This window comes from Lonchura striata, chromosome 2 (assembly GCF_046129695.1).
Source record: "Lonchura striata isolate bLonStr1 chromosome 2, bLonStr1.mat, whole genome shotgun sequence".
Classification (NCBI taxonomy): domain Eukaryota; kingdom Metazoa; phylum Chordata; class Aves; order Passeriformes; family Estrildidae; genus Lonchura; species Lonchura striata.
This window is the reverse complement of record NC_134604.1, coordinates 8991715-9013009: the sequence shown is the minus strand read 5'-3', so window position 1 is coordinate 9013009 and position 21295 is coordinate 8991715. Positions and strand designations below refer to the sequence as shown.

The 21295-nt window shown below is 39.9% G+C and overlaps 1 protein-coding gene across 1 annotated transcript in view; it reads right to left on the bottom strand.

Moving 5' to 3' along the window:
* Positions 1-8173: 8173 nt before the first annotated feature.
* SAMSN1 (SAM domain, SH3 domain and nuclear localization signals 1) overlaps positions 8174-21295 on the bottom strand; it is a 33080-nt gene continuing 19958 nt past the window's right edge. The window contains exons 5-8 of the mRNA XM_021532461.2: positions 20693-20844; positions 18488-18694; positions 16840-16990; positions 8174-8441 (exon numbers count right to left, since the gene is read on the bottom strand). Of these exons, the coding sequence (XP_021388136.2) occupies positions 8236-8441; positions 16840-16990; positions 18488-18694; positions 20693-20844 (716 nt within the window). The 3' untranslated portion in view covers positions 8174-8235. The remainder of the gene's footprint in view (positions 8442-16839; positions 16991-18487; positions 18695-20692; positions 20845-21295) is intronic.

Below are 21295 nucleotides of genomic sequence, written 5' to 3'. Positions count from 1 at the left end.
ATTTTTTGTTTGTTTGTTTGTTTTAACAGTGTAATTATTAACTTTGAGAAAACCAGCATTTCTCTAAATCCAGGGATTAATATGTAATTTCAAGTGTGATTTCAAATATTTAATGCCTCTTTTACAGACCAATATGTCAGACTTCTAACCACTTGCCTTTGCCTTCTACAACATTGATGGTCCTTTGAGTTAGTGATGCTTGTGCAATTCCAAATGAGAGCTCCCAGTGCTCACATGGTACCTCTTCTTCCTGATTAAGCAGAACAAGTGAGCACCTGATTGACTTTTGCCATAAATGCTGACATTCTGCAGCCAAAGGGGAGAGTGGGGGGGGGGGGGGGGGGGGGAAGAACTCCTTTTGATAGTCTTTAAAGCACACAGGCCATTTTCAGCAAGGATTTCCATTTCAAGAGATTTGTTAGTGTAGTCTTGGATTAGTGTATGCATCGAAAGCTTTACTTAGGAAGATTTTCATCCTTTGAGGCACACACATACCAAAGCTCTTTGTTGTTTTGAATCCATGATTATGTGCTGAATAATGAATATTTTTAAAAGCCTTATGCAGCCACACTGTGATACCTTGACAATTTCAGCCAATCTCACTCTTTTTTTTTTTTTTTTGACATTTGCTAACATAAAACTTTTTGCAAAGACTTTTAGCAATTTAGAAGTTCTTCAGTGCCAGGCAACCGAATTGCTGAGATGCTGATTAAAAAAAAATAAAAGGTATCTTATGTTGATTTTGTTTTAGAACAAGCTGACTAGCTGCAATTGAGGTTAATTGACCTTTATAATGGATACACAGGACAGTGCTAAAGCTGTATACATAAACTGCAAGTTTATTTGATAGCAAATTGTGTTAATTGACATTCATTGTGCATCTTTCTGTTGTTTATTGCTAGTTGCTCATGTGAATAGTTTGTTGATATTATAGATAGGACAAACATTTGTTTCAGATAAATAGGATTTTCAGTTGAATAGGTTTTAATTAAATGATCCCCTGTATTCAATTTTGAAAGTATGAAGTACTGTACAGTATGTACCTGAATCTCTTATCTAGGGTCTTATATTGTTGAATCGTGTCTCACACAAATTTGTTTATTTTTTTGTCAAATAATGCCTATTTTTTCTGCTAGTTGGGCAAGATTTAAGTCTTTTGCCAGAGGAAACAACAAAATCACAGTGTTGAAGAGACTGAATTTATGCAAGAATTATAGGTGACCTGGTCTGCTTATGCTCATGCACAGCTCCTGTTCCGCTGGACACTCAGCCATTGTTTTCCATTCACGGACCTCACTAAACAGCTGTAGGGCTGACCCACTTAGCTACAGTCTTCATGCTTTTTACAACATACAAAATTACTCATACCTTAACTAAGTGTTAAATATATCTACAAATTCAGTCCAAACCAGTCAATTTTCCCTTTTTTTTTTTTCTTTTAACAAAATGAAACTGTAGCTGACAAAGTCACTGGTCACATAGCCCCTTCCACTGATGATGGTTTTCCCTCCACTCTGCAAGCAAAATGAAAAAACAGCCCCTCCAAAGCCTTTTCTAGGTCACAAAGCATGCTTTTCTTAACCAAGTTAAAATAAGATAAAAAAAGACTGCTATTACATTTTGGCTGAAAAGTACAGTAGAACTAAGACAGGAGGATGTCCTGCAGGCACGTACATACAGCTGAGTGGCTCACAGCTATTAGCTGGCTGTTATGATCTTTTAGCTCCTTCTGATATTTCAGCATCTTTAAATATCCTTGTAGTTCAAGACATCAATAAGGAAGTATTTGCTGTATATTTTTACCAAAGAGACATTTAAAGAGAAATAACTGTTCTTGAGTAAGTTACATTTTATTTTAATATGCTCAGGTAAATAATGATAGTCATTCACCTCTTATGTTGGAGATGAGAGCAAACTAAGGAGGCAGAGTAGTTAGGTAATAATATACAGAGAGATTTCTTTAAAAGAGTGCAAGTTCCTCGGGTTTGCTGTGTTCATTTTTCTCTAAAGTGTTTTTTCCCCACATGAGTGGCTTTCTATTTCCACTTCTTTTACATCTGCACTCTCTAAAGTCTAAGGTTATTGCCAACAGTATTTTGAGAAGTGCCTTCCCTGGAGGATTTTTTTTTTTTTTTAATAGGCAGCAAGGGACTGCTCTCAAATATGATGGTAAACATTTTGGAGAGATTTGTGATATAATGTGCATCACAGGCCTAAAGACCTTGTTTCTTTTCAAAGAAAAGTGGCAAAAGGCTGGGCCTGATGTTCAGCTCTGGCTGAGTGAACTAGCTGCAGGAGCAGTCACTGAGAGCTGCACTGGGTGCTGGGCATCAGAGCAAACAGGTCAGTAGTGTCTGGATGATGCTTCAGGAGATGGGAATAGAAGCAGCACAGGCTGCCTGTCCTGGTGGCAGAGTATACACTGCATGCAAACTGCACCCCAAGTCACCGAGGAACCCACAACATCTTTATGTTTGTGTTCAGGGTATCTACAATTCACACAGTTTGGTTCCTTCTGCAGGAAAGCTGAGCCTTGGGAATGATTCAGGTTGAAGCTCTCCCATGCCCTCCCTCCCTCAGCTATATGGACATGACTGGTAGCCAAAAGGTGTCAGCCACCTTGGACACAGTCTGCCAAAATTGCCTGATGGCCCTGCACAGTCCTGACCTCTCTCCGTGCTGAGTTGCACTACATGGATACACTTTTGATGTTCCACCTTAAAAACCAGTGGCACATGGCATGAGAGGTCCTCCAGAGAAATATTCTGGATTTGCATGGGGAAAGGGCCTTAGGATCTGAGGACATGTGTGCTTTTCCCAAAAAACATGCACTTTTGGGATGCTGGTGAGGCTTAAATGAAGCAGCCAAGGTATGTGAACTGTTAAGGAACAGCACTTGCCCTCCAGCCCTCTTGTCCCTCATTTGTGTATGACGTGGCACTGGCAGATTTTCTGTGCTCTTGCTGTCAGCAGAACGTTCTCATGCCTAGCAGAGATTTCTGAGCATGTCAGACCTAATTCTGCCTCACCACAAAAAAATAAAATTACTCTCTCAGACCCTCCAAGCTTATCATGGCCCTCCTCCCACCTTCTAGTAGTGTCTTCCTTCTAGAGAATACATATTTCCCTGAATACATAATTCATGTTCATTATAATGACTGCTGTATATGCATACATGATGCAAATCTGTAGATTTAACATCTGTCTGTAGTGGCCAGGGGAAAATAGAAGGTTTGAAACCACTTTTATTGGTTTTGCAGTGACCAGACCAGCCCTTCCTCTAGGATCACTTAATTGTCGAATCACATAATTATAGAACCATAGAATGCTTTGGGTTGAAAGGAGCCTTACAAATCATCTATTCCAACCCTCTACCCTGGGAAGAGACACCTTTCAGAGGACCAGGTTGCTCAGAACTCCATCCAACCTGGATTTAAATACTTCCAGGGATGGGGCATCCTCAATTTCTCTGATCAACCTGTTTCAGTGCCTCACCACCCTCACTGCAAAGTTTTTCCTAAGCTCTGATCTACACTTGCTTTCTGTCAGTTTGAAACCATTCACCCTTCACCTGTCACTCCAAGCCCTTCTAAATAGTCTCTCTCTATCTTTCCTGTGGGCTCTCTTCAGGTACTGAAAGGCCACAATTAGACCACCCCAAAGCTTTCTCTTCTCCAGGCTTTTTCCATCCCTCTGACCACCTTGGTGCCTCCTCTGGACTGGCTTCAACAGGTCGCTGTCCTTCCTGTGCTGGGAGCCCAGAGCTGAGCTCCATTTAAGGGTTGTCAACCTGCAGCAAGGATTCCAGGCTGTGCCTGTAGCAAGGATTCCTGCCTGTGTCAGTCCACTGGCCAATCCTCAGGAAATCACAGGCAGATGAGGAGCTGCAGGGGCTGGTGGGTTCATCAAGTAATACTGGGTACATATCAACTGAATGCTCCATACAGCCATATTATAGCCTCCTCCACGTTCTCAGTTGTAGGCAAAGATCTGCTCATTGCCTGCCAGGAACCAAGGATCAGGGACACAAGTGAACATCTCATGCAGGAACTCTTAAACCAAAGGGATACATTTGTACCATCCTATGTCACCTTTTCCTGGACCAGCACAGAGTGTCATTGCACAAAGCAGTACTACAACATACACAGCCCGCAGACAGAGCATGATACCAATAACCCATTCAAAAGCTAATATAGCCCAAAACCTCATTTTTGAGCTCTATAAAAGGCAGAGTGTTTGCCATGCTGTTACTAGTCACGTTGAGACTGCTTCTCTCTGAAATGACAAAAGGCTCAGGCTTCTGTGGCACTGTGACTCAGCTGCACGACTGCCATCAAAGATGTCTCAGGACAGATACCAAACTGCCATTGTGACCCAAGGCACTGGGTCAGTCTGTGGCACACAGATCTGTGCAAGTTTGTGTGGGCAGAAAGAACTGTGCTCGGCTTGACTTGATGGAAAAACTGATTTCCAGGCAAGGGGCAGGTTGCACTCATCCTGTGAACGCTGTGACATCTACAAACTGGCCTGTCTGTTTCACAGCACCCATTTATTCTTTCAGTATTGCCTTGTTATCTGTGCACCAGCCTTCTTTACAAATTGGTCTACCAGTGTGATGCAGCTCTGTGACAATGCCAGAAATTATTTCAATTGCCACTACGTGGGAGAAAGTGCTATGGTACAAAGGCACCCTTTATATCACAGCTGATGAGCTGTGGGCTTCTGCACTTCACACACCAGACACTCAGGAGTGGAATTGGTGAGGTATGGGATGGAAGACTGAGTGGTAAGGTGGGTGGAAAATTGGCTAGGCCAATTGGCAGGGTTGTATGAGTGCTATGAAGTCCAACTGGCAGCCTGTATTTAGTTCAGTCCCTCAGAGATGAATCTTCTCTAGAATTTCCACAGAACTGCCCAAATTGTTCTTTGTGCTTCTTGTGCTTTTGGACATCTCAGCAAAATGAAAGCAAACCCTTCCTTGCTGGTAGCCCCTACTCTGCTGCATTCATTCACTCTGACTTTCAGAGGTGTTGTTACAAATTCTGGAGAGCAGGATGCTGCCTCCCAGGATCTGCAGGCCATCCACATGGATCATGTGTGGTGTGGCACTCAGCTCCTCTCTTTGGTGATAGAGCAGCCCTCCTTTAATGTGATGCCAGCTGTGGATGGCAGTCACATGGGGCTGAGCACGGGGCAGCACTGTTAAACACTGCTAACTTTGACCAGAGATGGTTTTGCTTTGGGAAGGAGTCCTGCCACCACCTGCATTTTTGTGGGGGTCACCCAGGTCTTTCTGAGTTGTGGCTTTTGGCTGTGGGCAGCAGCAGCACATGTGCCAGGAGTCAGCTCTGGGGGAGCCTGCTGCACCTGCACCACAGCCCTGTGCAGCAGGAAATCCCCACTGCCTCAAGGCTTTGCCTCTGCTGTTACTGACTGCTTTTGCATCTCCCAAATAAGAGACTTGCAAATGTTTTAATCCCCCTTAAATGTAGAGGAAGGTTAATAAAAATGAAAAGGGACATGACACTCGAGCAAGTGACAGAGAGGAACAAAACCTCTACTGCTTTCTTCTCTGTCTCAGGGACATTTTAAGGATTACTTGAAAGTCATTCAGACAGCCTTTCTCCAGGAGTTCCTAGAATAACCTTTTATTCAGATTACCTAGTACTTAAACCAGCTGGAGAAATGCTTCTGCTATTCCAAACAGTTTAATCCATGATCAATGTGATTAATGAGACCACCAAGAGAAGAACACAAGTTGGGTCTGCTGCTTGTAGGAAATACAATTTTTGCTTTGTGGCACAAAATTTCCTCATTCTTTTTCTCAGAACAGTGTGAAAGAGCGGAAGTGTCCCAGTTTGAGATCTAATCTGCTCTGCCTTTGCAGGAAGCTACAAAAGTCTCAAACAAGCTTTCAGTTGATATATTTTTCTAAATAAGAAGCCCTTTGGACAAAGCCTAACTGATTAGGGATCAGAGCAGTTACAACTCATGCCCTTCATTCCCAGCCACTTAACCTTACATCTGTATCCCCTTGCCATCAGCCCAATAGGCAGAGTTTAATTCCTGTAAAATATAGCAGCCGTTGGGTATTTTGCTCTGTTGAAAGCTTTGCCTGTCTTCCTGCAACTGGTTAGGGAGGCCTATTTTCATTTGCAAACCTGTGCAAATTAACATTTCTCAGAATATTTGTATTAGGGCACAGCTCTGGTCTTGGTGGCTGTTAATGACCCAGCTAACTTAACTGCTTCTTGACAGTCACAATCATATTTAAGCTCACCTCAACATACTTTTATAGGTTCAGCAATTTTGCAGATGTCTTCAGAACCCGAAGACTAAGTGCATCTGCCATAAAAGCCAAAAGATAAGCCCCTGTGAGAGGAATTCAGGCTGAATTTAGTCCTTCTCTAGAATGAAGAGATGATAGAAGCCAATTCAAATCCATTATTTCAGAAGTTAAGTCATATTAAGTAATGTCAGTACTGCATGTCATGATGCACTAGTGGCTGGAAAAGCATTACAAAACAAATATAGCTGCTTGATGCATGCTCTAACATTCTTCATCCCAACAAGGGTTCTGCATCCCCACCACACCTGGCAGTATGGGGTCATTGCTGCTAAATGATGACATTTGTTGCTGGTATGAAAAATAAGTTAAAACCAGAAACAAATCATAGTAACTCCCTTTCTGGTGTTTTTTTTTTTTCTAAGCAGAGTTTATTTACTCCAAATCTTTGAAATATTGTTAATGCAATTTTCTAAAATTGTGATTTTATACTACAGCCTTCAAAGCAGGCTTATGTGATAGAAGTCTGACAGCAGTAGTCTTTTAAGAAGTCATGAAAATACAGAAAGCACTTGCATTGGGGAAAAGAAAAAGAAAGGGAGAAAAAGCTTTCCATTTGTTTATAGCTTCTTCAGAAATACTCTTTTTGGGGTGGAACTTTTTGTGTTTCATCTCTTGGGAAGGTGATTTTCTTTCAAGCTGTCAGCAATTTGTGGAAACCCTTTAACATAAATGCAAAATTCCTTAAATTATGATTATTTTGTGACTAATGACTGAGCAAAAAGTCCCGCTATTGACTTGATACACAGATTCTTATGCATGCTAAAAATGCTCAGTGGAATTAATATTTACTGTGTTAGTCTTAGAAGAGAGCAGTGTTTGAAATGTAATGACCACATTAAAAATCAAATATTTTTAAAGGGCTTAAACACATGATTCTGTTTATTATTGAAGGAAGTACTCTAAAAGAAGACAGGCAGTTAAAATGTGTATTCCATTGTGAAACATACTGGGAAAAGACAATAAAATCTTATATGAAAGACAGTCTTGTACAATAACCATGTTAGCTTCCCGAGTTTTGTATACAAATACAGACCCTATTAACAAACTTCACACCACACACAAAAGGCAACATCTTCACCAAACGTTGTCATAAAAGCACAGTATTGATCCTGATGGCTTATTCCTCTGAGCTTGAATTCTCTGTATAATGCTTGGGACAAATGAGAACAGGTGTGAAAAGAACCATATAAAATTGCCACTGCATAAGCCATTTGGATGGCTCTGTTCTTCCACAAGAGAAGGACAACAGAAAACCAAATTGAGATTCATCCCAGTTCTCTCATGCCTCCAGGAAAAAGTACAGGAATGACAGTCTACTTTAGAGCTCATTTTGGAGAAAAGTGGTGTGAAACTACTTTAATATTAGTGAGAATTGGCTTGGTACTTTTCAAAGTAGGGTGTGACTGTATCCACCTTTTTATTATGATGATATATCAATGAAAATACATTCTGTACACAAATCAGCAAAACACAGCTGAAAATAGGGACAGTGTGATTAATCCATATATTTTTAAAAATAAATATGTACAATATTTACATTTTGGACAGTTCCAGAAATTAACATCTCCAGATTATAAACCAATACCTAAAAAAATTCTCTACTATTATAGAAAATGCATTTGCTGTACAAATATTTATAAATACTTCTGTATAAACCTTTTCAGGGAAATACCTGTGAATTCATTAAAAAGAAAAACATGAGAAATTCTTATTATTAACTAACATTTACCTATCAAGTGCCCACATATGAAACAGCTTAGAGCATCATGAATCAGAAAAAATTAGATTTTCAGTGTTGAGAATATTTTGTGTTCTGCTTCTGTGCCATCATACTGCCAAATGTGATTGTCTTTTCTGAAAATCTGCAGAAAAGCAGCAGGACCAAATCAGTTTGACTCACTGATTGTTATTGACTGCACCATGTCAGACAGGGCTTCTGGGTCTGCTTCTTCTTTACCATTATCTGAATTTTCCGATGAGATGTAACAGCCAGAATCTCTCGGACAGTCATTTAACTGTGATTTGTCAGAACTCTGGTGAGGGTTTAAGTTCTGTGTCTCCTGACCACCCTCAATTTTCTGCTGTTCTTCAACTAGAAATAACAGAAAAAGAAAAAAAGAATTGTCAATACAATACCTTGGGAAAGAGCTGAGATAGCAACATGACTGATCTTGAAGAACTTTGGAAACAGACTGGTTATCTACACATGACTACATCAATATATTTTGTCCAGCAGAAACAGAAACCTGAGCATCAGAGAATTAAAAGTATGGTTACATGAGTGCAACAACATCTGAGTTGCCAATTAGGTTGGTCTTTTTCCTTCTGGGTGTTTCCCAGAGATGAATGCTGGGGGCTTTGGCTTGATCCTTTATGCTGAGGTCCTTCAGGCTGTGCAGAGTGCGTGGTCACCATGCCCACAGCAGAGATGGAGCCTTTCCCCCTCCCAAACTTGTACATCATAGAGTGGGATACTGAATTAACCCCAGGGCCCACTGTCCTTGTTTATGACACACTTTTGAGTGCAGCCCCCACCACCTGATGAGCTCTCTGCAGGAGGAGAATGCGCTGCCCTTCAGAAGTGCTCGGCACAAAGACGCCGTAACCAGCTTTTCTAAAGCACCGAGCTTTTCAGCAGCAGCGGGTGGCTCATGGAAACTTCCATCAAGCTTAGCTTGACATCCAGAAGGTTATTTTCCAAAACACAGAAACCTCAGAGGAAGCTGAGATGCCTAATTTCTGCTGTATGGTTTTTGAACACTGTTTCAAATCTAAGCAGAAGCAAATTGTCTTGCAAATAAGTTGCCGCTGTTTAGCTGCTGTATGACTAATCTGTTCAAATTCAAAAATCTGGAACTCAATGGCAGTATCAACAGACCTCTTAAGAAAAGTTCAGCAAGAGAGGACATACAAGTATATAATGACTCCTGTATGTATTGGTTTTAAATTTCCTCTTCCTGTTCTCTATCTGTGAAACACATGTTTACTCAAAGTAAATTTCTTAAGAAAATAAGCTATAAAATATAAATCTTTCTGTTTCCTGCTTTTTTCTTCTGTTGTTACCAACCACCTGTAGTTGTAGTTTTACTTCAAACTGTATTTGGCTGAACAAAGTATAGGGAGCCCATCTCAGAGGAAAGAGATAGCTTTGTTCCAGATTTTCAGCCCTTCAGGAAAATGGTACCTTTTTGCTTTTGCAAAGGAAGTTCCCTTCTTTCACTTGATTTGTTACTCCTTGGTTAAATCGTCAGTTCTGGATCTTTAATCATATTCAAACTATCTCAATTCAAGTTCGGGCAGAATGGAAGTCCAAAAATATGAAGGATTTAATGCTGTGTCAAAATCTTAATCTATTTTAGTTCCTAGAATTTTAAAATTTCCACAAAGAACATTCATACTGACTTTTATTTCAGTTGTTGGAAATTATAAGATGTGGTAAAATGGGAAAGATTTTAATTATTTTTTCTATTTTGTATTGAATAACACAGACTAAATTAGAAATGAAAGACTGAAATTTTTCACTACTTTACATTGAAATTGAACAGCGGGAGAGTTTCTTTAGAGATGTTTTTCATTGTCTGAGATTTCAACAAGCTTATTTCACAAAGCATTTTGATTTATTGAGAAGCATTTTGAGGTCTTGACGGAAGTCTTGGAGATTTGTTTGGTCTGATTAAATCTGCCTAATACCTTCTAACTTCCAATTGACAATAAATTGAAAAACTAAGCTGATTTTTTTAAAGAAACCAAAGGTTTAAATTTGTTATTTTTTCAATAAAGTCTGAGGGTATTGGCATAACCAGATGTATTTCAAAGAATAATAAAAAAAATTACTTTAGATATTTTCCAAGGAATAAAAGCTCCACCTTGTTCCCAAATAAATTAGTTGTTAATTGCACTTGCGTGAAAGAGCACACGTCGCAGCAGATTTAATTGATATCTGTAACAGTTTGATCTCCTTCTCACTTTACAGAACCCTGTTTGTCATGTCAAATGTTATCTCTCCCTTTGCAGGGAAAATATTTGATCATGTAGGGTCCAATTGATTTCTGATTGAAGTCAGGAAGGAATTCCAAAGGCATGGCACCGGTGAAGGTATCCCCGCCGCTCTTGGGAGTAGTTCAGCACAAATACCAGCGATGCCCCGGCAAAGCCTTGTCCCCAGCGAGTGCTCAGCTGCCCCAGCACCATCCCCGTGGGCAAAGCCAAGGTTTTGCAGCACTGGGAGCCCCCCTGCCCTGCTGCCTCCCCCTCCTCCCCTCCTGCTGCTCCAGATCCTCCGTGCCCTGGCAAGCGCTGACCTAAAAAGTGCTAATCCTGTTTACATTTTCAAGGTCAGAGAGGAGCCTCCATCCACTCTGTTTGTTTTACAATGGAAAGAAGACCCAGTGACCAGTGGATTAAAAGGAAAATGCAGTCTCAGTGACTGTATTAGTGCCTTGTAACTGGTTGTCTGTATAATCTGAGCAGTTCCTATGTGAACAACAGATCCTAATTTTTTTTATCAATGTCTCCCTAGTGTGTTTCAGGGAAAAATTCACAGGCAAGCCCGGAACTGAGATATCTTTTTTTTTTTTTTACTGAATTTAGGTAAATTAGGAAAATTAGAGATTTCTATTTAGAAGACATTCATATATGTAAAACTTCCTGTAAAACTAGATGAATTTTCTTACATGAAAAAACTGCAAACCTAAAACTATCAGGTGTTTGAGACAATAAAAATGTTTATATATTCTATTTTTCATTCTAAGAAGAAAAAGTTGGAAGAACACCTCTCCCCCAACATTTTTATGAAGAAAAGACTGAAAGCAAACTTTGGTGCCTTTTTTTCTCTTTAAAGCAGTCTTAAATATTATGCAGTAACTACTAAACCACTTGAACAGGATCATGAGTATTATAAAAATACACAGCATGCAATTTTAGAAGTTGCTTTATAAGAAGCGCAAAGCAACTTTTGCTCTTTTTTTTAAAAATTTTTATCTTTTCTATTCCATTCTACTTAAGTCCTTTCTCTAACATGTTCACGCTCAAGTTCTACATTAGGAAAGGCAGGTTTGCTGTCTTAATCTTTTGGACATCAGAAGAAAACCATGCTGCACAGAAAACAGGAAATGATAAAATTAAACTGCCGTTAGATGTTGCGGAATCATCAGAAATAACTATCTTATCAACAAATGGAAGTCCTATCATTTTTCTACAGTAAAGCAGTTTCACATAAGATAAATGGCTCTCAGTCACTGTTGTCTATGATATGGCCAGAAGAGCCCAAGATATGCATCATTTTGACACATATATTCCAGTACTCTTTTAGACAGTAGGATTATATTCAGACTTCTGAAAAAAATGTGAGGCCTTTAGCCTTGGTAAGAGCTGTGTGATGCATCCCTTATCTTCCTCACTACTACTTAGACCTTTAAAATTAGTTTTTGTTATTCAATGACTTAGATGTGCACGACACGTGCAAGGATAGATTTCTTTTTTCCTTCACCAGCACTTTTCCCCTTTCTAATGAGGTTAAAGTCCTGATTAGGGAAGCACTTTAAGCTTGGGTTTAAGGGAATTCAACTCAAGAATGCACAGAGGTCACTCTGACTCCTGTGCAGTTATGTCAGTGTAAACCAGATGAGTGTCAGGAGGCTTGGATTTTGTCTTGGGCAAAAAGAAGGACACCCAAGAGCAAACCAAACTTCATGAGTGTGGTCTCTGAGAGTTTTCCTTTGTGAGTTTTGTCAGCTGGGCTAGGAGCACTGTGCTTTAGGCTGAGTCACTCACTTCCCCTCCTCACAGGTGCAGCAGTGCTGTACCGAGCAGCACCTTTCAATAACTAAAGGCTCAAAATCACAGAATCACAGAATACTTGGAACAGACCTCTGGAGATTATCCAGAGGTCACCCCCCTGCCAAGGCAGGGTCACCTGGAGCAGGTGACACAGGAATGTGTCCAGGTGCGTTTGGGGTGTCTGCAGAGAGGGAGCTGCTCCAGTGCTCTGCCTTCCTCAGTGTAAAGAAGTTCTTCATGTTGATGTGGAACTTCTTGTGTTTTAGTTTATGGCCATTGCCCTTGCCCTGTCACTGGGCCCCACTGAACAAAGTGAGTTTTGGAGGAAGCCAGACCTTCTATATTTGTACACAGGCCATGTGTCACCTTGTACCAGTTAGACCATCTAAGTATGAAAATGAGAGGAGAACTCACAATGCATCAAACTCAGAAAATATCATTTTGAAGCAGTAAAGGGCAGTAATTCTTGGAAAAGATGCATAGAAACCTGAAGTGGTTTGTGCAATAGTTTGGGCATTCAAAAGACTAAATATTTTGTGGATATTTACTGATATGCAATTTAAAATATTGCATTCACTGAAAGCAGTGGCACAGCTTCTGTGGGAGTAAAAATTTATTGAACTGATGTGAGAACTTGTGGTGAAAACAGAAATGAGAAGCTTCTTTAAAATCTGGAAGCAAACAGATGTGCCTGAAAAAAAAAAAAAAAAAGGTGAAAAATACTAATACTCATGCAAGGATGAGCTTCCTTGGGAAATCTGGAATTATTATGTTCAGGCCAATGTGCTGTACCAAAGTACAGAAGGGGAAATTGGCTTTGAGCACTATTTGACCTTGACAAGATTCTGTATGATCCCATGTGTTGAAAAGCACTGCCCAGTGTAAAATGGAACTCTTGTTCTCTGATTCTCACGTAAGGGATGTGTCTGAGAACTGAAAGTTGTGCCTTATCTACCTCCTATCTTACTGTCCAAGAACAATAAATAAAGAGTAAGCCTTATTTGATATTAATGGTGGAATTTAAAGTATGATCTGCACTTAAATATGAAAAGTAAGCTAAGGAAATGCATTTGGGGAGATAAGTGTAAAATATTATCCCCCAAATTGCACACATTCACCTTTTTGGGGCTTTTCCATAAAATGACCTCTATGCACATATCCAATGAAGTCTAATTTTTCTTTAGCTCAGAATAGCTTTGGACTAGTGTAACCCAGTGGATTTCAGGGATGAAGCTCTTGATTTAAATCATCTATGTGAGAAGGAAATCAAGCCTATTTTGCACAGACAAAAACGTGTGTCCTGGGAAGCGGTCAAGAAAAGAAGTTCCAAACTTCTTTTATTACTTTATTCATTAACCATCCAGCAACTGCTTCACTTTAAAAATAGCATCCTACAAAAGCACAGACATCCATCTCCTGTCTAGAAGCCATCTGGGAGAAGAATGGAAAGCTATTAAGAAATACTTTATGAAAAAGCTTTTTTTTTTCCCCTCACAGCCATGAATTCAGGAAACCAAGACTTTTGCCCCAAATATATAGGTCTGACCAACTTATGGAAAATCTAAAAAAATGTCTGAGAAGGGGAGAAGGTCATGAGGAGCTTACAGATCCTTGCAATTCCAGGATAGCCTTTCTATATGAAGTATTTGAAGATGATGAATTTGGTCCAGGACTCCCAGGGAAGGGAGAAAGAAGATAGTGCAGTAATAGAAAGAAAAAATCTGCTTTAAAAACACTGTGTGGCAGCAATTGCTAAATAAACCTTACTTTTTTTAAATTTGTGGCATAAGACGGGTAAAATTTATCCTTTCAAATTCATTCAGGTCTAAATCAAATGTAAGTTTAAAAAATGTCACTGCCAAAAATCCTATATTTTGCATGGCTTTAAGTAGCATATAATGTGGAAACTACTGCTGCAGGTCTTTTGGTTAGAAAACTCAATAAATGCTTATTCTATGAGATGAATTATACACCACGAGTATGTGTCATGAAGAAATTACTTAGCATAACATACAATAAATGTCAAGAAAAAGCCAAGGAATGACAAAGAAATTAAAAGCCTTGTGAAAACTTCTGGACATCTCACAAGATCAGATTTCACATTAAAAAAAAAAAAAAAAAATCTTGTTTTGCTACATTTATAGGAGAGTCTAGTAAAATGAGGTTATGTTCCAGCACACTTGGTTGTTTTGAATAATAGCAGTGTCACAAAAACTCAGCAACCCTTGTATTTCAAGTCTGGGCCATACCTGCCTCTCCATCCATTAATCAACCATGTGCTTCATGGAAGCACGAATGGAATGCAGAGACATGGAAGTCTTCCAAGCTCTGTGAGAAGGATGGTCCTAGAACAGTAAATACAGTCTATGGCCTTAGATTACTTTTTCATAAAGCTTATTTTTAAAAAGTGAACATTTTACCTGGAAAGTGCTGAAATTCTATTTAGAATTATCTTGGCCTGTAAACAGATTACGTTGTAGCTGTGGGTAATTATGCAGCTCACTTCTAAGCAATGCACAAAATCAATTTTAATTAAAAAATCATTTATGCTGGACTGAGCCATGCCCATTTAGGAAAAAAAAAAAAAAATATTGACCCAGGAGAGTTCAGTCCAGATGCAGAATTCACTTTCACAGTAGCACCCAGCTCTTTCAACCCAATTTTCCAATCTGATTGACAGAACGACAAAGAGGTCAAATGATTTGTACAACGTCAGACTCGCACGGATCTTATCCCCAAGATCATCTTGACGCCCTGTCTTTTGTTATAACAACTTAACAGATAGCTTCTATCCATTTTGGTCTTTAGTATCCTCCTTTCTGGAACAGGTTGTTCAGTTCTGTCCCCACCATCATGTGACAAATACTCTGACCCCTTTGCAATCAGATGCAGCAAGGATTCAAGAATCAAACTAGGACAGAATTTAGTCATGGCTTACTTAAAACATACACTAGTCTTACCAAATTTAACTAGACTTAAATGAATGCTTATTGCTGGTACGACAAAAAAAGATGATGTGGTTCTGGTCCCTGTGAGCATTCATAAGTTATGAGGAAATCATTTGATTGAATTTGAATACTAGAAAGATTTGCTATACCTATCTAAAGTGCGTGTGAAACAAATATTCATTTCATCTCTTAAATAAGACTACAGTGTCATCACTGAAGCATGGACCCCTTTATAAGATTTAATGTTATTATTCCCAGAGCTGTTACAAGAATTTGAACTATTAAACCATGCAGATAACATCAGGGACACTGTTTTGCCTGGAGAAGTGACTTAGTCCTATGCTGCCAACATAGAAAGAACTCAATTTGGATAATAAGGGTGAATATATTAATTTTCAGAATATGGGACATGTAAGGACTTTGTTAGGTTTGGTTCTTGAACAGGTGCATGTAGAACATTAAGTATTAAGACACATTCAGTATCGAAAGCTGCTTGCTCTGCTTTCTGTTACCCAGCAAATCCAAATAGCAAACCATACTCTCACCACTACAGAAAAGTTCAACACTCGTGTGGTCTGTTAGAAACCATTATGTTTCATTTTGGCTTTCACACTGATGCAAAACTGCAAAAATACAATCTAGCATTTTTCTTTGCTATTTTTCTGGTGTTAAATGTAGAAAAACATTCACAGTAATAGATGCAGAAAGAACAGCAAGGCTGGTTCCCACAACAAAGACACTATGCACAGTATATACATTTTCAGTTTACTTCCTAGCAGATCCCTGCAATAAAACTTGTGCAAAATGTAACCTTTTTTTTTTTTTCTAGATTCACTCTTTCAATCGTTGCTTCTACATAGACAGCCCTTCAAGAGTTCTTTTCAAAAGTGTCATCTCACAGAGCTATAGACCAGAAAGAACTTCTGAACCTGGAGGGCAAACAAAACCTTTCGAATGGCACTCCAAGATATTTGTAAGAGCCTTTCACTGGAAGCTGAATAAGAACGGGAACAACTTAATGTACAAATAGGGTTCTTAAAAAAAGCCCAAACATTCAGAAAAAAAATGCAAAGCTGCCTACATACTGAGGAGATAGTCAGTGGATGCCTGACAAAAATCGATATTAAGCTATCCCAGGGAGACATTGTTTAGCCATCTCTCTCTTTCCTACGTTTCTCAGTTGGAAGTGCATATTTGATGCCATGACTGTTCAGCATAAAGGGAGTATGCACAAATATTAATGAAGATGAAACCACTCCTGTTTTGTCTGAGTGTCTAATTAAGTAGATGCTTAGCTGTAGTTTCTACAAAATTGACATAAATTATTTACAATTCGAAGTCAGACTGGAAATATCATTAAAATATAATGAGAAGAGATTTCCTGTTCCATATCCTAGCTTTTCCACTCCCCACAAAAGGAACAAGTGTAGAAAACAAAATGGTGACCAATACACGTGCATATATACACCCCATATGTTCACTCTTGGAAGCTCACCAGAAACACAAGTTAGATTAATTTTGAGAGAAGAATGAAAATCAGATATTAGTGTATATTTTCATTTTTTAAAAAAAATACTTTCCTACAAAGAAAAAGCTAATTTGGATAAGGATTTAAGTGTGCAATGAAGCAACGGAGGAAAAGAATTGTAATTATCGGCAGAATGTTGTTTAAAAAATTAAAATAAATTCTTTACTGGAGATTTTTGACCTAAGTTTTGCTTAAGATAATATTTAACATACTTTTGGCAAATCTTAAACACTTACTGTCACAGTCCTGGAGATTTTCAATTGCTGATAAAAATCTTGCCCTGTCTTCTGGGTTCGAAATATTTAATTCAATAAGGTGGCTTTCCTGTAGATCCTTCAAGTCCTCTAGAGTTTCATAGCCATTCAGCAGGAGGGTTGAGGCATATTCCTACAAAAGGAAACAAGCAAATCCTCCCATGGAAACAAGCACTATGTTTAGTAGAGGAATAGGCACAGTTGCGCTTTTTCTTTTTGGCCAGGTTGAAATGGGCTCTGTTCTCCAGTGCAATTGACTTAACTTTGGTAGAGGTGGAGAGCAAGAGGGAGCAGAGGCAGAGATGCCTGGGAGTCCTCCTGGCCATGCCAGCATCTGTGCCTGAACTCCCTAGCACAGCCCAGCAGCACACAGGACCAGGGCAGAGCTCTGTCAGAAATTATTTAATCTGCTGAGTGTTTGGACTTTTGTGGGTCACTCCATGAGTGTCTCCACGCTGAGCAGAGGAGGGTCTCTGAGGGAAGGAGTGCTCTTCCTTTTCACAGGAGGAGCCCCTCGATACAAGCAAGGGGAGAAGCAGAGGGAGCCCTTGGCCCTGCTGTGTCACACAAGGTCTTTCTTGAGCTGTGTGTTGACTCAGTACAAAACTCTGTGCGTGCTCCAGGGAAAGGAGTGTTTGCATCAGCAGCAAAGCAATTACCCTTATTAAAAATGTTACTTGTAAATCATGACCTCATTACACTTTGACACTCAGTCAAGATCTAGGGTTGCAGAGAGGGAGAGAGGTGCAACATGAGCACAGTGCAAAAATACTATTGCTCCCTAAAGATCACTAGAAATTAAAACCACAAATTCTCAGTTTTGTCTGGAGTCAGACTGCAGCCCAGTCCCTGAAATGTCCACAGCCACAGATCTCTACTCAGGGACACAACTGCAGTCAGGCTGACCTGACAAGTCACCAGCCTCCTCTCTGAGTGGAGTTTCCTAACCCAGCCACATGATGAGGTAAAATGTAGTTCTATAAGCTGCTCATGATGCCTTTCCTGGTCTTAAAAACTGGGAGCCAGACATAGTTAAGGGATAAGGGGTTTTTACCTTGGTATTTAAAAAGGATCCTTCTTGGTGCACCACTTTGCCAAGGTGGAATGTGCCACAATGCACACACACCGTTGATTGTGTAAACAATTTACAGACCTTACAAACTAGCATATCTAACAAGGATGCCCCTGTGAGAGCCCTGGATGAATGGTGTGATATTCCCCCTGAATGGGCCAAATCTCTAGTTTACAGGATATGTTCTAGAGAGACCTTGGTTTCCCAAAATAGCATAGGGTTTTCTGGCCTCCTACTGCGAGGTCTTTAAGATGTTTGGTCCCCTGGCCTAACAGAATACCATGACTCTGCTAAGTTATTAGACTTAAGGAATTACAATTATGCATGCTAAGAATACTGAGGTTACATAGAAGTTATATAAAAGGTATATAAAAGAAAAGGGAAAAAATCATCTTGCTATCACTCACATCAGATAAAAGACAGACACGAGATTGCTTTGCTTTGCTGACATCAAAACTGCTGAAACCTGCCTTTCTCCTCCTGCCTGTAAATGACATTCAAACCCGAGCGCACAGAAAGGGAACGTTTCAAACAGAGCTGGGAAATGCCTTGGCTGACCTGCAGGTGGACACATTCCAGGAGCTCTTGCAATGTTTTAGGCTTGGTCCTTTTGCTTCCTCTGTGTGGGTTTATCTTTCTGGGTGCTGCTTCTTCTTCCAAAATAACATCCACGTAAATGAACTTGAAATTTCCTACTTTGTTGTTCAGCATGCCTGTCCATATGCCCATGGGAGTTTTGCAGATGATATCTATGATGTCTCCTTTCTAGAACAATAAAAAAAAAAACACACCAATGCTTACACCTCTGGTTTGTTATATGTAGCTCTTCCTCTATGGACCAAAACCAGCACTAGTCAGTGTGAAGTAACTTTTTTTAATTACCTAAATATAGTTAGTGCCTTTGCTTTTATAAAATCCCAGGAAAAGAATTTCAGAAAGTGGAGATAGTCCTTATCTCCAAACCTTTGTGAAGGAGAGGTGAGCATAAGCAGCCCCTCTCACTACTTTTGTGCTCCACTTGGTCCCTGAAAAGGACCAAGGGTTACATCAGCAATTAATTTTGTCATGGGCAGTGGACACAGTTTTGTCAAAAAAAGCAAGGGATTACTGTAAGGTTATTTTCAAAGTATGTGTCATAGCATTTACAAAATAATCTTATTATCTAACCTCTCAAGGGTCTTAAAAAACAGATAGCTGATCTATATGAAAGGTGGACTCCTACCCATTTTACAGGAATAATCAGTGTCTGCATTTCTCAAAGATAATAAAGAACTTTTAACTCCCTTAACAAATATGAGTGCTTTAAAGAGTGACAACACAACTATTTCAAGAGGGCTTTTTGGTAAAGATGTTCAGAGCCACACGGTGGGAACTAAGGCTCAGGAAAACAGTCATTCTGTGTAACTCCCATAGTAAAAAGGCTCTTACAAAGTCATGCACCCTGCACAGTTATCTCCCAAGGACCTCAAACTGAGCCTTCTCTTCTTGGCATGTATCACAGAAAAATGTTGAAGAGTTATCCAACAAATACCTGCTTCATTTGGGATTCTGTTACAAAGTTAGAAATCAAACTCAGTTTGTTAGGATGTGTCCACAGCTCCATGAGGTCCATCTTTTCTGGTTTGGTCAAGGAACAACAAGTGAAGTGGTCACACACTTGTAGTTTTGGTACAAACCCAGGTGCAGAATTGACTGTGAGCTGGTGACCTGGTTTAGTTAGAACATGGGGCTCAGAGCTGTGAGCACATTTGAAATGGAAACTAAACAAACATTTCTTTACAGCTCTATAAGCACATTATTCTACAAACTCGTGCAGGCTCGGGAGCTTTAGATGTGGTTGCAGGTCAGGATTTGGCAGTGGCTCCAAGCCAAGCTGCAGATGCACTTTGAATTCAGATTCAGGGTACTGAAATTTTATGTGATAAATATAGGAGATTTCAACCCTAAGTATTAACTTATACTTCCAAAATACATCCCCCTAATGACTAAAAAAGGAACCTCTATGAGCCAGCAGATATATGCCATTTCATGACCAGTTAAATAGTTAAAAATACTAAACTGTATTCAAAGAAATGCCCTAGGTGGGTGGAAGTGGAGGGCAAGTGCTGAAGACTACAAGTACCAGCAGAGCACCAGCTCTCAGAGAGGAGGAGAGGGAGTCTCTGAGATAGAGGATTTGCCAAAATGAAGAAGATGTGAAGAGGAAAAGAGTCTGAAGGACTGGGTTTTTTAAGTAATGTTCAACTGGGCCCCTCTTTGTTGCTCTTCCTCACTCATGCAGCCCAGACACTCCTTGTCATGCCTGGGCTGAAAAATGTTCACAGCTCAAACATAGGCTTAAAGAAAATTTTAATGTAAAGGCAAACTGGTTTTATTAAAGGTAATGGGTGCCACTGAGCTTTGGATATATCCTAGTTGTGACTGGGAAAGCTTGGGGAGACAACTTCACATCCCATGAGACTTTACTCTTCCTTACTCCAGACCATGTAAGTGGGAGAGGAAGGCTGGGGTGGGTAGGGAGATACCATGAAGAGGTTCATCCCTGGAATTTGTGCCTTAAAAGGACTTTAGCAGTACTTGGCTTTGCAGCCTTGTCTGAACTAAGTCCTTATGGAAGCATTGCAAAACAGATCAGCCTTGCTTTTACAGGGCTCCACATGCTTGAGCAGCTAAAAATTCATTATTAAGTGTATTATTTACATGCAAAAAATGGTCCCCCTGGCATTGCTCGTGGGAGAGAAGGAATCCTGGTGGTTGCCTTACCTTGATTTTCAGCGAGTCGGTGTCGTAAGGACTGGGAGTGAAGTCGGTGTGGACCTTGGCTCGGCCGCAGAAGGGGCCGCTGTAGGGGACCTCGTCGTCAAAGCGGAGGCTGTCCCTGTTGCTCGTGCCATCCGAGCAGCTGGTCACCCCACCTGGGAGAGAGGCAGCTTCAGACACCCCTGCACCAAATGCCCAGACATGCAACTCTGCACAGCAGCCCAAAGGAAAGTGTTCAAAACCACAGAGTCAGGGACAGAGCGTATTCTGTGCGGGTTTGACACGTTCCAGGATAACTACGTTCAATAAAAATCATGCTACAAGAGACAGAACAAAATGGGTAGGAGATCTTTCATTAATATCTTCCCTAAAGTAATGTTTTTTTGGTGATGATAGTAATAGACTATGCATTTTATTTACAGGCTTTTTGAAGTATTACCTCTGCAGATTAATAAAATGCACCCTGAAAGTGCAATTTGGGGAATTAATTCTGCTGAACTTCTCCTGTTTATTCAGAGAAATGAAAACAAGTACTGTAAAAGTTATTTTATTTCATTCCAGAGCTAGCTGAAACATCAAAGGAACCTGCATTGCAGAGGGAAATTT